Source organism: Cuculus canorus, chromosome Z (genome assembly GCF_017976375.1).
Source record: "Cuculus canorus isolate bCucCan1 chromosome Z, bCucCan1.pri, whole genome shotgun sequence".
NCBI classification, from domain to species: domain Eukaryota; kingdom Metazoa; phylum Chordata; class Aves; order Cuculiformes; family Cuculidae; genus Cuculus; species Cuculus canorus.
Window position 1 is genome coordinate 20,154,210 of NC_071441.1, and position 14,066 is coordinate 20,168,275.

The window sequence follows — 14,066 nt, forward strand, 5'->3', positions numbered from 1 at the left end:
ATGTATATTTTTCTAGTTGCTGCAAAACGTAGCTAAAATTTTTATTTATATTTTCCCATGTTTAAATACATACTCCAGTACTTAAAAAAAAATAAAATACATGCCTGTGCTGCCCAGTACACAACTTCAGTGCAGCTTTTATGCACAAATCAATTACATTTTGTCTAAATACAGTAGAACACAGGTACACTTGGGAGCTTATTGATATAATCTGTAATTAATTGTTAAATTCAGGCATTGATTACTTTTCTACTCATATTATTGAGGCAGTCTTATTGTCACTTATTTTTCTTCCAGTATTTTGACAAGTTATAGCTCTGATATTACCTGTCAAAACATACTTAGGAGGAAAGATTTCAAATTTGCTACTGAAGCCCTGCACAAACAAATGGAAAAAAACCCTAAGCACAATCACACCAAAATGATGCACAGCCTGTAGTTGTCTGAAATATCTTCATGCATTTCACACCAACAAGAAAACAACGTTCTTAGTATTCTTTGCTTATTACTTATTGTTGTGCACGTCCTATTGCTTTGCCTCAGCTACGAGGCAAACTACATTAGCTATCAGTGCCTACTCTGCCATCAACACAAGAAGATTCATTAAAAATGCTAGCAATTTGCACAATCAGAAGAATTTAGGCTTCTGCCCAGACCTGCCTTTATGTTTTTCATGCCTATAGCTAGACTTGGAAGCCTTTGGTGGCCAGAAATTTATTTCAAAGCTATTCATACTAAAGAGTCCCAAGTTGCAATTACACTTTCCACTGTACTTACTCAAATGTTTTTGGGTTTTGTACTACTCGAAACTGAAGAAAGCTTTCCTGATTTTATTTAATATGTTCCATTCCATTATAAAAAAACCTCAAGCTCACCAAACAAAACAAAACTCCCATAATTATTTAACCCCAACTTCCACCTTCAAGTTACACATCTTCCATCAATTTGGTATTTCTATAGTCATCCAATCTCCATTTTTCTAACACATGGGATAGTCTATAAATGTATGAAAAATGAGTTGAAAGATTTAGAGTGCTCTGATTTGGACAGTTTCAGGACGGTTACATGTCACTTCGAACAAAAGAATTACCTAGTTAGTATTGCAGCAACCTCGGGAAAAGTCTGCCTGTTTTTTACTGGGACAGTGCCAGCTTTCCTGACTCTCTTGCGTATCAGCGACCAGTTGAGACAAGCTAAATCCAGCAACTTTTAACTGTTCTTAGATGTTCTTTTGAAACTGATACAGGACCCATGCAAATAATTCCACTTATTTAAATACTGTGGAACTAAATGACAGTCGGGATGCATGACATTTCTACTGGGTTTGTTTCCACATCCCCCTTTCCAGTGAAAATGCACGATTAAAGATGTTAAACTTTGACAAACTAAGATAATTATTTTATGCTTATATTTTTATATATTCTTGACTTGTAACCTTGATAATGATATCTGACAGTGAAATGAGCATCTGCATTAGACTAACAATGTCACAAGTGTGGTTTCCTCATGTATTCACTCAGTCATAAAATTTGAATAATGCTGATAGTATCAGTATGAAAACTAAAGCCTTCCTCATCAGTACAGAAGTTCAAGATCTGGCTTATATTTGAATAATTGGTAGGGTCATTGTATTGTCATCTAGCTTTGATCTAACTGCTGTTTTTTGACAGAAGACTCTAATCCTAGACACTGTGGACCCAACAGAAAACAATGACAATGAGGTTAAGGAGGGAGGAAAGTACTTTCCAAAACCAACATAGTAACTGTATTCAAAATAAGGAATCACATAGCAAAGAAGTAAAGGATAGAATTCTCCTTCAAGTGGATGATCCGTAACAGTATCCTATCATGAAATAACATAGGACTAAATGTTTCCTGTTTGAGCCAATATTATATTTTGCTATAAAGTGAGATTATCTGTCTTCATCTAGTCATTCACATCATTCACTGTAGCACATGAGTTCTCAGAACACTCAATTAATTCAAAGGATCTTAAAAAAAAAGGAAAATCTGTACTTCTAGGGGAGAAAAGGAAGATAGAGGAGTGAGGAACATAGGTATCACAAACTAATGCTTTACATGCTTTACAGCTTTCCTTAGTGCAACACACAACTCCTTGTTTTAATCTCTAATTTTCAACCTTCAATATCATTCTTTTATTTCATTTAGATTAAACTTGTGTGTGAAAAATATGCTACTAACACTGTTCCAGGCACTACCAGTGTGTATTACCCTTTTCAAATAAATTATGTTCATAGTAGCTGACGGGACTGACTTTCTCTCTCTAGTCTGGCTTAGGTCAAGTGATATTCAGGTGATGACATTTCATATGAAACCAAAAAAGTGTGAAAGGTTATAAGTGAAAGAGCTTCTCTTTTCTTGCAGATTCCTTTTAAGCAAAGAAATGAATAATGAATTCACTGTAACAACTTCATTTGATGTACTCAGCTGTAAAATCCGTAGATTCTCAAAGTTGATGTTACTCAGACATCTAACACATGCTAATGAACCAACTTTGTCTCTGCAGATGCAATTAAAATCCTCATCTTTATCTATGCAGTTCAGGTTAAGAAGGCTGGTATCAAGCTGCAGGACTATATAATGAAAAAAGCAAGCTAAACAGAAACGATGACATGGAGATGGAAAGTAGATGAAGTCCCAGAGAGAAATGATCTTGCCTTGCAGCACAAATAATGATCAGGTTACCAAGACACAAAGGCAATCAAAAAGAAGAATCAAAGGAAAAAGAGAAACAAAATTTGCAAGGATCTTAATCTCTGGTTGTATGTAAGAGAGTTTGTGTTTCAAGTTTGAAATTTCACTTGGTCTCTTACTATACAGATATGCTATAAGAAAATTATAGCACGAGAAGAAATAATGAAATGTTGTCATTGTATTCTTTTTCCACATAGGAATTCCCACTGCTGCTTCACCATCAATACTGTTAAATACATGTAGCTGCTTTAATAGAAGAAGAGGTAACAAGTCTGCTGCATTTACAGAGTTGCAGACTCTAAGACTGGACCTGAATTATGTACTGGAGAGATGATCTCTAGTGCTCTGCATTGAGTGCATCAAACTCACTTGACTTAAGAGCACAGAATGAGCTAAATTATGCACAAAACCCCAATACAAACATAAGCATTGAACGCACAGAGAATCCATTGCCTAGATTGTCTGGTCTCTCATCACACTCATGGAATGTATTGCTGCTGAATGCTAATCACTTGTGGAGGTGATTACTGTTCTCATGAGTGGTTTTTTTAGGGTGAAGGCAGCAACGGCTAGAGTGAGCTTAAAACTCTGCTAAGCAATTATCGGAGAGAATGAGTAGAGTTCCATTTAGTTACATCAAAACGTCTTTCTAGACAGTGGTTCTGTGTCCGGCAGTATTAAAATAAACTCTCAAATATTTAAGTATGCCTTCTGCCATGAGCTGCTTATTAGGATCAGATTTTTTCTTAGCACTGATGCTATTTAACAGCAACTTTATAATGTAAGTCACTAGTTATAAAGAAATGGGCAACAATTAATTAACTTAATTCCAAACAATTGTCAGTGTCTAGACTAGACAAGGCCTGTAGACTTCAGATAAAATTAAACTTTCTGATAAATTACCCTTTGCTACGTACTAATTGCCATCAAGTATGTGCAGGATGGGGGGGTTAAAGCTGGTTGAATTTACATGCAGAAAGTGATTCTTTAATTAGAATGTTCTATATCACTTGAAGTGCAAAAAGCTTATTCTATTTTTAAAAAGTGATGAAATGGTAAAAGAATAAATATATATTTTCTACTTTGATAAGCCTCCAGAAAGGAATGACTGTTGCCAAGAGGTTCAGTAAGTTACGTAATCATTGCAATTACAGGTATCCAAGCATGTGAAAAAAATATCAACACCAACTCGGTACAGCATTAGGCTTTATGGTGCATTCCCCTCTGATCCTACCTTACATATGCAAAACATTTTCATGTTGAAATGGAGCTCATCCATGAGCTACTGAAGTATCAACTAATATCCAGTTACCTCCATAAGATACTTTGACTGATTTAAAAGTTTTCGGGTTGATAAATCTCCTCTTCTCCTCCCCAGTCTCTTTCTCTCTGAACTGTTCTTGATCCTCTGTGTTTATGTTTTTTTTTTAACAAATATTGCATAACGCCTTAGGTACCTTAGCTTTTTGTAATGCTAAAGGCCTTCCACCTGCAATCCTGCAGCCTGCCTCCTGTTTGTAACTCCCTACCCCTTCACACAAGCTCCCAGCACAGCATACTTCAGAATGCCTGTCGTACTATTTTCCCTTAACTGTCTTGTTTGTTATTAATCTCCTGGACTTATACTGGCAGACCCCAATAACTTGTTACAGCAGGTTCCCGAGGGAAGTGATTGCCATTGATGTTAGAATCACTTTCTGCTTTTTCCTGATTTCTGTATTTGATGGTAGTTTCTGGTTTACACTACAGGACTCATTAATGTGCTTGCAGAAAGCTCACCAAGGAACCAGCCGTGTAGCACCTTCCCCAGTCAATGCATGCTCCAATCAATGCTAGCAGCATCATAAACAGGAACTACCCATGAGGAGTTTGAGTATGTCTTGATGTAAAATACAGAGTTATTGTGAGAAAACTATGATGATTAACTACCTGTTCTATTGGAGAAGGTGCTGAGGGCTAGAAACTCACTTCTCTTTCTGATTGGCCACTGAGAAGGATTTTTCCCTTTTCTTTTTTTCACAATCTTTCTTTTCTTCTTTTTTATTTTTTTTTCTTTCATTTCCCCCTCTCCCCAGTAAAATCTACCATTAGAACTGATGAATGCCACAATACAAACCAGCTAGTGAATCTTCATGGAAGAGAGTGGTCAGTTACTACCCTTTCCATCACTTTCCGTATTATATTATAAAAACATACTATTACTTTTGATTTCCTTTCATATATTAACCTCTTCTTTTATTACAATAGTTGTATGTTATGTTTTAGCCCTTTACTTTCCTAATTTTACTTTGCTGTAAAACTGAAATTGAAATATCACAGATAATTTCATTTTCTATTACTGCACATACTGTCCCGACTTTTCGTACTACCCAGTATGTACTAAAAAAAATATTTTCATGTCTTTTTAAGCCAATACAAATTCTCACTGATCTTAAGTAATGTTTAATTTCTACCATATAAAATTGAATACTGAATGCTGCTGACATACATTAACTTCCTCATAACAGGATCATACGACAGTATTTTTGGTACACAGAAGAACTAACACTTTCAATCACCTCCTGATATTTCCAGTCTGACTGAAGTAGGAAAAAAAAATTACTAAGGATCGAGAGATTTCAAGTTTTTCATAGTATAAATAAACATACAAAATAAGCATTGTTACAGTGGAACTAACATTCCCTATCTAAAGTGACTGCCAGAGTATCAACATTTTTCACTGATGGCAACCTACAAAAATCATTTCTTTTGCATATACAGGAGGCAGACAAACATAGATGAAGAAAAAAAAGAAGTCTTACATAAGTGAGTACTAAGGTAAAATATTATTAATGTTCTATTTTGCTGGATATTGATAGGCTTTCCTTACCCTGGACCTCTCCTCTAGTTTTGTCATCATAACAACAGTTGCACCACGTTGCTCCCACATCATTCTCCAGAAGTCACCAAAGGTTTCCGGCAACGCCCCTTGTGTTGCTATATAAGCATTTTGTTTTCTGTATCCATCTATGTAGTTGGCATTGATATAGTCACTGCCTGGTATTCCTGCAAAGAGAGAAAAGTGAAACATGGGGCAACAGTTCTGTGCTCTCCTGTTGTGTAGGGGCTGAAAAAAAGTCTTATGATACAGCTGGATCAGTGAATCTTAGCTTGCTGCATGCCAAGTAGTACGCAGGTACTTGCAAGTGAGTGGATGCCATTTATGGAGCTGAAGGGTATAATGGCTTCTCTAGGAATACTGTTCTTTTGAAAGAAAGGGCTCGCTCTGATAAGAAGTATTAAAAGAAGCCTGAAAATCTGAAGTTCATGGAGAAACCTGGAATTGCAAAAATTGCATTTAAAATACGGTCTAACACTGCTTGCAGTCACCCACCAGCATGGCACACTTTGCCTGGGCTAGATGGGGAAGCCTCTCTATCGGATGTCCTATGTAAGCTCCATTTGGCACTCTTCTTGAGCTTATTGTACTTCTTTTAAATAGAGGAAAGGGGATAATGTTGTCAGAATATTAATATTACTGCTACATTCACTTTTTTCCCATTAGATGGGAAGTTAACTATGAGCTTTCTTTAAATAAAATACATTATGTAAGTCAGGTTTAAGAAACAGTGGAATCTGCTATGTGGTGAAATAAAGACCTTTGCAAGTCTGAATAAAAACTAAATGTATGAAGAGAAGGCTTAATCTAAGACCTGTGGGTACACAGCCTACATTCCCAATTGCTCAAGGCTCAGATGTTTTGGACAAGACTTACAGACAGAGTTTGGGTGTGCCTGCCAGACACATGTCCATGCTTTCAGCCACTTGGAAGTGAGCCACCTCCTAACTGGGATCCATTTAACTGAGGTTATGCAGTGTCATGTCTGTACTGAGACCTGGACCACAACACGCTGCCTGCCAGGGCTGAGGAGGACTACTGGCTGCATTGAAGATCGTGTTACTAGCCTGAACTAATAAGGCAGCCATGCTCACAGAAAGGGATAAATATGGACATACAGGTCTGAGTATCATCGCTCCTGGATTCCAACAGCGCAGTGTCCAGCTTTTAACTCAGACTATAAGCATACTGAAATAAAAAGCATGCAGATACCAGTTATGATATCACTGCTTTTTTTTTTAACTGATGACTTGAGGAAGAAAAGATACTCATTTGAGATCTCAATGCTGGCGGGATGGCAAAGCAGTGTTACCCACGTTGCTCCAGTATTGAATGTGGAACTGTTCCCCAGAAGGGTTAGCTGAAAGGTATCTTAAAATAATTAACAGAAATTAATTCTTCTTTGAGCAGAAATTAATGACTCATGTTTACACAACCAATTTGCTATGCCCAAGTCTATAGCCCCAAGATTCGGTCCAGGTTCCACAAATTGTTTTAAAAGAAAGTCAAGGTGAAACAAACTCCCTGGTTTATTCTAAAGCTGTGTCTATTTTCAATCCATAAAGCAACAGAGGTAAATTTCCCTGGTTATGAAACACAATAAATTATCAAATATGTTTTAAGAAATGTTTTTCAAGCTTTTTGTCAGAAACTGAACCTCCAAATCTACTCTGATTTGTAATCTCCTGCTGGCTACCCCAAAACAGTTAGTATCGTGCAGCATGCTCCTGTCTTTCCTGACAACCAGCAACATATATCCAAAACATCTTCCAAAATAATATGAATTCAAAGGGAAAGCAGAACTAACTCTTTAACAACTTTGTTTGTTTGTTTTTAGCCACAATTCGAAGATTTTCTCCACTCATCCTGGGTAAGCTTAGTGTTGCATTCTACTACTTACTTAGTAATGAATAAACTCACTAACTGTGACACTAATTAAGTTCCAATGTAATCCTGAAGTTATTCAGATTACGTGTTAATGCAGGTGTAGCCTGTCATAAAATTTTGCCTTTATGCCCAAGAAATCTTAATAGATTTTCTTGGTTTATATGTTCAAATTTCATTTAAACACAAATTTTAAATTGATTTGACTTTCTGCATTAAACAAATTAAACAAAATTCTGACAAAATATTTTAGAGAAGGAGAGACTGTAAGTTCAGGGTCACAAAAGAGGCAGCGAATGGCATTCCTCAAGCAAGATGCATGGATGGACACAGAAGACTGGTTGACTATGGTTTGAACTGATTGAGTGTCTCTTCTGTGATAAAAATAAAGCAAAATAAAAAAAAACCTTTAAAACCTGCATCATTCATAGCTGAAAAGCGTGATTTCCCTTCACAAAAGACACAAAATTTGAGTTCAAAAGCCCCACTCTTGTAGACTTGAAACTTTTTTACATGATACTTCTCATTGTGCATATTAGAATTAATGACTTAGAAAATACAATTGCTAGGCATAATGCCCTATTTTCTTCCTTTACTGAGATAATAAAATATTTTCACGCAAAACAGATGAGAAAGAAAAATGAAGTCAACAGGAGAAATCTACACCAACTGGGTATTATTACCAAAGGAACTGAGAAAGCTGGTTAGAAATGTTTTCTGCATAAATTAGAATTATATTATGATGCCTGGTATCATACTTTGAAGCATATGTTATAAATAAAAGCCTGAGGAAAAAATGAGAAAGAAAAACAACACTTTTTATAGTTGTTAAATGATCTTCTGGGAAAACTGTCCTCTGGAGCCAATACTGCACAAACACACTGTGAAAATTAAGCATGAGAAGCATTGCAAACTGTGCACTAAAGAAGGATCTTTACAAACCTTAGCAGTGAAGCCTAGTCCCTGATGTAAAAAAATTGTAAATTTTTTAAATTGTGAATCCTCTTTTTACTTACTAACCTGTATCAAATATATGAACAAATAACATATATAAACAATATATAAACAAATATATAAACAAATAATAAATTTCTAAATAAATTCTAATTCTTTCAATTAGGATGAAGAAGATCTAATTTCCATATTATATGTTCCTTACTCACAGATGCAAGTAAGAAAGAATTAGGTTTAACAGTTACTGATATTTAGAAAGAGGATTTCTTCCCAGCTAGGTTAAAGTGGAAATTACGACTTTATTTCTCTTCTTGACTTTTATCAAGAAACAAAAAAAATCATGTATGTGCTTTAGCTAGAAAAATCCTTTTACAAAACAACTTAGTTTCATGCCTCATGAAAAGGCTGGGACATGGACAGGAAGGTCCATTTACCGCAGGATGTGAACAACTGTTTGTAACTTAACTAATGCAGTTTTGGGAAAGACTAGATGCAACTCATACTTTGCACTGTGAGAAGATTTTCATCAAGGGTTTATCTCTAGTGGAATACAGTACTCTATAGGATTATAAAGCTACCAGATCAAGAGAACAATAGGATCCACAATGCTCATCTCCATTTTCTCTCTCACCAACAGTATCCAAAAGGTGTTTTCTTTGTTCTCCGTCCATTCTCATAATCTCTTCAAATACCAGACTAATTTCTCACAATGAGTCTCTGTTCATCACTGTCTTCCTGCATGACCTCAGTTTCACATCCTGTTTCAAAATCCTTTGGTATTCTGTAATACCATTTTTCCACTCATTTTCTGTTTCACACTGTGCTGCATCAGTTTTTGCTTCATAGATCATAATCATAGAATGGTTTGTGTTGGAAGGGACCTTAAAGACCACCTAGTTCCAACATCCCCGCCAGGGGGACAGACACCTCCCGCTAAATCAGGCTACCCAAGGTCCCATCCAACATGGCCTTGAATGCTTCCAGGGAGGAGGCATCAACAACTTCCTTGGGCAACCTGTTCCAGTGCCTCACCACCCTTATCATGAAGAATTTCTTCCTAATCTCTAATCTAAATCTTCCCCTTTCAATTTAAACCCATTGACCCTCATCCTAGCACTACATGCCCTTGTAAAAAGTCCCTCCCCAGCTTTCCTGTAGCCCCTTCAGGTACTGGAAGGCCGCTATAAGGTCTCCCTGGAGCCTTCTCTTCTCCAGGCTGATCAACCCCAACTCTGTCAGTCTGTCCCGTGAGCTGAGGTGCTTCTCTGATCATCTTTGTAGCCCTTCTTTGGACCCATTCCAACAGTGTTATATCCTTCTTACATTGAGGATTCCAGAATTGAACACAATACTCCAGGTGGGGTCTCATGAGAGTGGAGTAGAGGGGTAGAATCACCTCCCTTGAAACTGGCACAGGTTGCCCAGGGAAGCTGTGAAAGCCCCCTCCCTGGAAGTGTTCAAGGCCAGGCTGGATAGGATCTTAAACAGCCTGGTCTAGTGGAAAGTGTCCCTGCCCATGGCAAGGGGACTGGAACTAGATGATCTTTAAGATCACTTTCAATCCAAACCATTCTATGATTCTATGATAAGAAACCCAATTTTCAAATATCTTAAGAGTACAAAGCAGTCCAGATTTTACAGAGTAAGAGTGAATGAGAAACAAAACAAAATTAGCCAACGTCACAACTGAAGTGCAAAAAATAAAGGAAAAATAAAATCTATAGCTCACCATTTACACTGAGTTTTGCTCATGTGCTGCAAAGCACACTCAGATCCACAAAACTAATAATGCAGAAATATGAAGCAGGTCAGGCCAATAGAGATATCTATAGTAATGAACACTGGTAAAATGAAAGTCACAAAGACTGCGGAAAATTCACTGCGTATCATCCTAACAACGTGAAGTAAGAAGGAAAAAGAAATGACAGAAAAAGAAAATCTATATATTGCTGGATTGTGGATAGACTTCTAGGACTAGTAGAGTCTGCTGAAGAAGGAAAGGATGGAAGATATGGAGACTCAAAGTGCAACTGTTGCATTATAGAGAATTATGGAAAGAAGGTAATGTCAAAAAGGGGTAGAAGGAACAGAATTAAGCAGGACAAAGAAAGGGACTGTGTATAAAAAAAGAAAAAATATTTGAAAGGAAAAGAAAAAGGCAAGAAAAATCTGAAAAATGTGAAATGCAGGGTGGAAGATAGGCACTGGGAGCTAGAGAAGATCAGCAGGAAAGGTGAGAAACTTGGAAGGTGGGGAGCAAAATCAGGCTGGGAAACAGAAGGAGTTCTGCTCAGAAAAAGAAAGGAAGCTTGAATTTGTTCTGTTTTCTTCTAGAAGTTTAGTTTTAAGAAAGGGTACAGAACAAATGTAAATGGATTGTTTACTGTAGTTCATCAGAGACAGCAGCATTCTGCCAGCACTCTGGCCACAATACAATGAGATAGCAGTATATTGCACGATAGTGCAAAGGAGATATCAAAATCCAACATGAAGTCATGATAATGTGATTACAGCTCACTGAAATTTCATTTAGTGCTTCTTCAAGACTGAGTAGCACTGAAATTATCTATCAAAGGAAACTTTTTTTTGGACAGAAATATTCTTTTATACCTTTAAATGATGCCCTGAAAGGGATGATGAATGTCTGTACTAATATGAAATGAAATTATTTCTGGTTTAGTAATTCCTACAAAACACAGTTTCAATATGAGTGCGCAGAGTAAATTGTGAGGTATCAAATCTTCATTACCCATTCAAGAACAAAGTCATTGGATATTCTGCTGAAGCTTTCATAGAACCATAGAATGGTTTGGGGTGGAAGGCACATTCAAGATCATCTAGTTCCAAACCCCCTGCCAAGGGTAATGACATCTTCCACTTGATCAGATTGCTCAAAGCCTTATCCAACCTGTCCATGAATACCTCCTGGGATGGGGCATCCACAACTTCTCTGAGATCCACAACCTCTTCCAGTGACTCACCACTCTCACCTCCTACTATCTAATCTAAATCTACCCTCTTTCTTAAAACCATTACCCTCCATCCTATGACAGCATTCCCTGACAAAGAGCCATTCTCCATCTTTCCTGTAGGCCCCCTTTAAGTACTGGAGGGCTGCTATAAGGTTTCCCCAGAGCTGTCTTTTCTCTAGGATAACAATTTTTTCAGTCTGTCTTCATATGTGAGGTGCTCCAGCCTTCTGATCAACTTTGTGCCCCCCCTCAGGGCTTGCTCTAACAGATCCATGTCATTCCTATGCTAAGGACTGCAACACAGGAACTTTCCTGTGCTGAGGACTTTCCCAATGGACAGCATAGGTATGTACACAGGAAAAAGTTGGAACGGATTCAAGATGACTTCAAGGTTATCAAGAATGACACTATTTTTGTTGTCAAATTACAACTATAACAGCATATACAGCTACACAGAATCACTAGTTTGGAAAAGACCTCCAGAATCACCAAGTCCAACAATTCTTATCAACCACTAAACCCTGAGCACCTCATCCACCCGTCTTTTAAATACCTCCAGGGAAGGTGACTCAACCACCTCCCTGGGCAGCCTCTGCCAGTGGCTAATGACCCTTTCTGTGAAAATTTTTTTTTCTGATATCCAGACTGAACCTCCCCTGGTGCAGCTTCAGGCCATTGCCCCTTGTCCTGTCCCCTGTCACTTGGCAGAAGAGGCCAGCACCCACCTCTCTACAACCTCCTTTTAGGTAGTTGTAGAGAGCAATAAGGTCTCCCCTCAGCCTTCTCTTCTCCAGGCTAAACAACCCCAGTTCCCCCAGCTGCTCCTCATAAGACTTGTTTTCCAGCTCCTTCACCAGCTTTGTTGCTCTTCTCTAGACATGCTCCAGAGCCTCAACATCCTTCTTGTAGCGAGGAGCCCAGAACTGAACATAGGACTCGAGGTGCGGTCTCGCCAGTGCTGAGTACAGGGGCAGAATAACCTCCCTGGACCTGCTGGTCATGCCGATTCCGATACAAGCCAAGATGCCATTGGCCTTCTTGGCCACCTGGGCACACTGCTGGCTCATGTTCAGTCGGCTGTCAACCAACACCCCCAGGTCCTTTTCCTCCTAGCAGCTTTCTAGCCAGACTTCTCCTAGTCTGTAGCACTGCATAGGGTTGTTATGCCCCAAGTGCAGGACCCGGCATTTGGCCTTGTTAAACATCATGCCATTGGTCTCGGCCCAGTGGTCCAGCCTGTTCAGATCCCTTTGAAGAGCCTCCCTACCCTCCAGCAGATCCACACTTAACACTCAAACCAAAATTATTAAATGCGAATAATTCCAGCATTGTTGTTGAGGTAGACACCATGAAGACTACCCACCCTATTACCTCATCTTGTACTGTAAGTACTTCTGTTATTTTTAAGGCATTTCAGGCATACAGGGGGAAGGGACATACAATTACTTTAGGTATGTAATCATATATTGTTAGCAGAATGCAACACAAATGCAATGTGAGAGACTGCAATTAATTCATTAAAAGTATGACTGTTCAGTAGATGTTCAGTAATATATACCGGCCAGAACACTCTCTAAATCTAAAGATGATGGCCTACATACTAGATGATAATTTCCCAAAAACTATCCATCAGACAAATAATAATACAAGTAAGGTTTGGTTTTTTTATTATGCCCAGAGACTTCCAGCTTCAGCAGCATTTTAAAGCCCCTAAATTTCCAATCAAACAAAATTACACTGCTGAAACTTGATATATATTATCTTTTTATTTTTTTTAAGCCACTAGGCTTATGCAAATTCACGTCACATAAGACAGACTTTTAGTCTTCGATTCTCCTAAAAGGACTGGCAAATCTTTAAAATGGAGAATGTTTATTCATTTGTTTTCTGCATATTTTATTTATTCCTTAGAGGTTTAAGATTGCAGAACTAGCTATATTAACTTTTTTTCTTTTAATCAGTAAATTCTACCCTTAAATCCATTTCTATGCATACAGTAAACTTTGCTACACTATGACATTGTTTCATTATACTGTAAAATTCCAAGTGACTCTCAGACACAGTGAAAGGCAGCATAACAGGAGTGATGAGATTTCAAGAACATGGGAACACAATTTTGCGAAGTAATAATTTCTTTCAGGTGGAAATTCAAATAACCACAACTAATCTGAGTATTTCCAAAGGAACATCTAATATAGGAAAATTTAAACATTGGGAGTTTAGTAATACAAAAAATATTTATTGAAAAGCGAGCAATTATGTTGTGGAACTCCATGCCCTGTGCAATTACAGAGGCCACAAATTTAGTAGTGATTCAAAACCAGGCTTGAACATGATTGACAAGAGCTACAAAAGGTAACAATACAGAGAATGTGAAAGCTTTACGAAGACCCGTGTCTCAGGGCTAATGAAGTTTTCAATCCCCTGATATTATCAATGGGTGCAAAGAAGTAATTTCAAACCACTACTACACATTCTTAAGTCTTTCTAGGAAGTACTCTGTATTGGCAACAGTCAGACGAGCAACAGAACAAAACTAGCCTTGCGCCTCATTCCAGAGTAGTAACTACATCATTCCATGTTTGCGCAACACCATCAAGAGGCAAGGTGACCATTAGTATGGGATTAGCTTGATAAATGCTTAGTTTGTTGAACATACGTAT

General features: G+C 37.8%; 1 protein-coding gene across 20 annotated transcripts in view; it reads right to left on the reverse strand.

Annotated features, from left to right (window-relative positions):
* PTPRD (protein tyrosine phosphatase receptor type D) overlaps nt 1–14,066 on the reverse strand; it is a 928,191-nt gene that overhangs the window by 47,761 nt on the left and 866,364 nt on the right. For all 20 annotated transcript variants that reach the window (XM_054055286.1, XM_054055289.1, XM_054055284.1 and 17 more), the window contains one exon: nt 5,585–5,760. In XM_054055286.1, the coding sequence (XP_053911261.1) occupies nt 5,585–5,760 (176 nt within the window). The remainder of the gene's footprint in view (nt 1–5,584; nt 5,761–14,066) is intronic.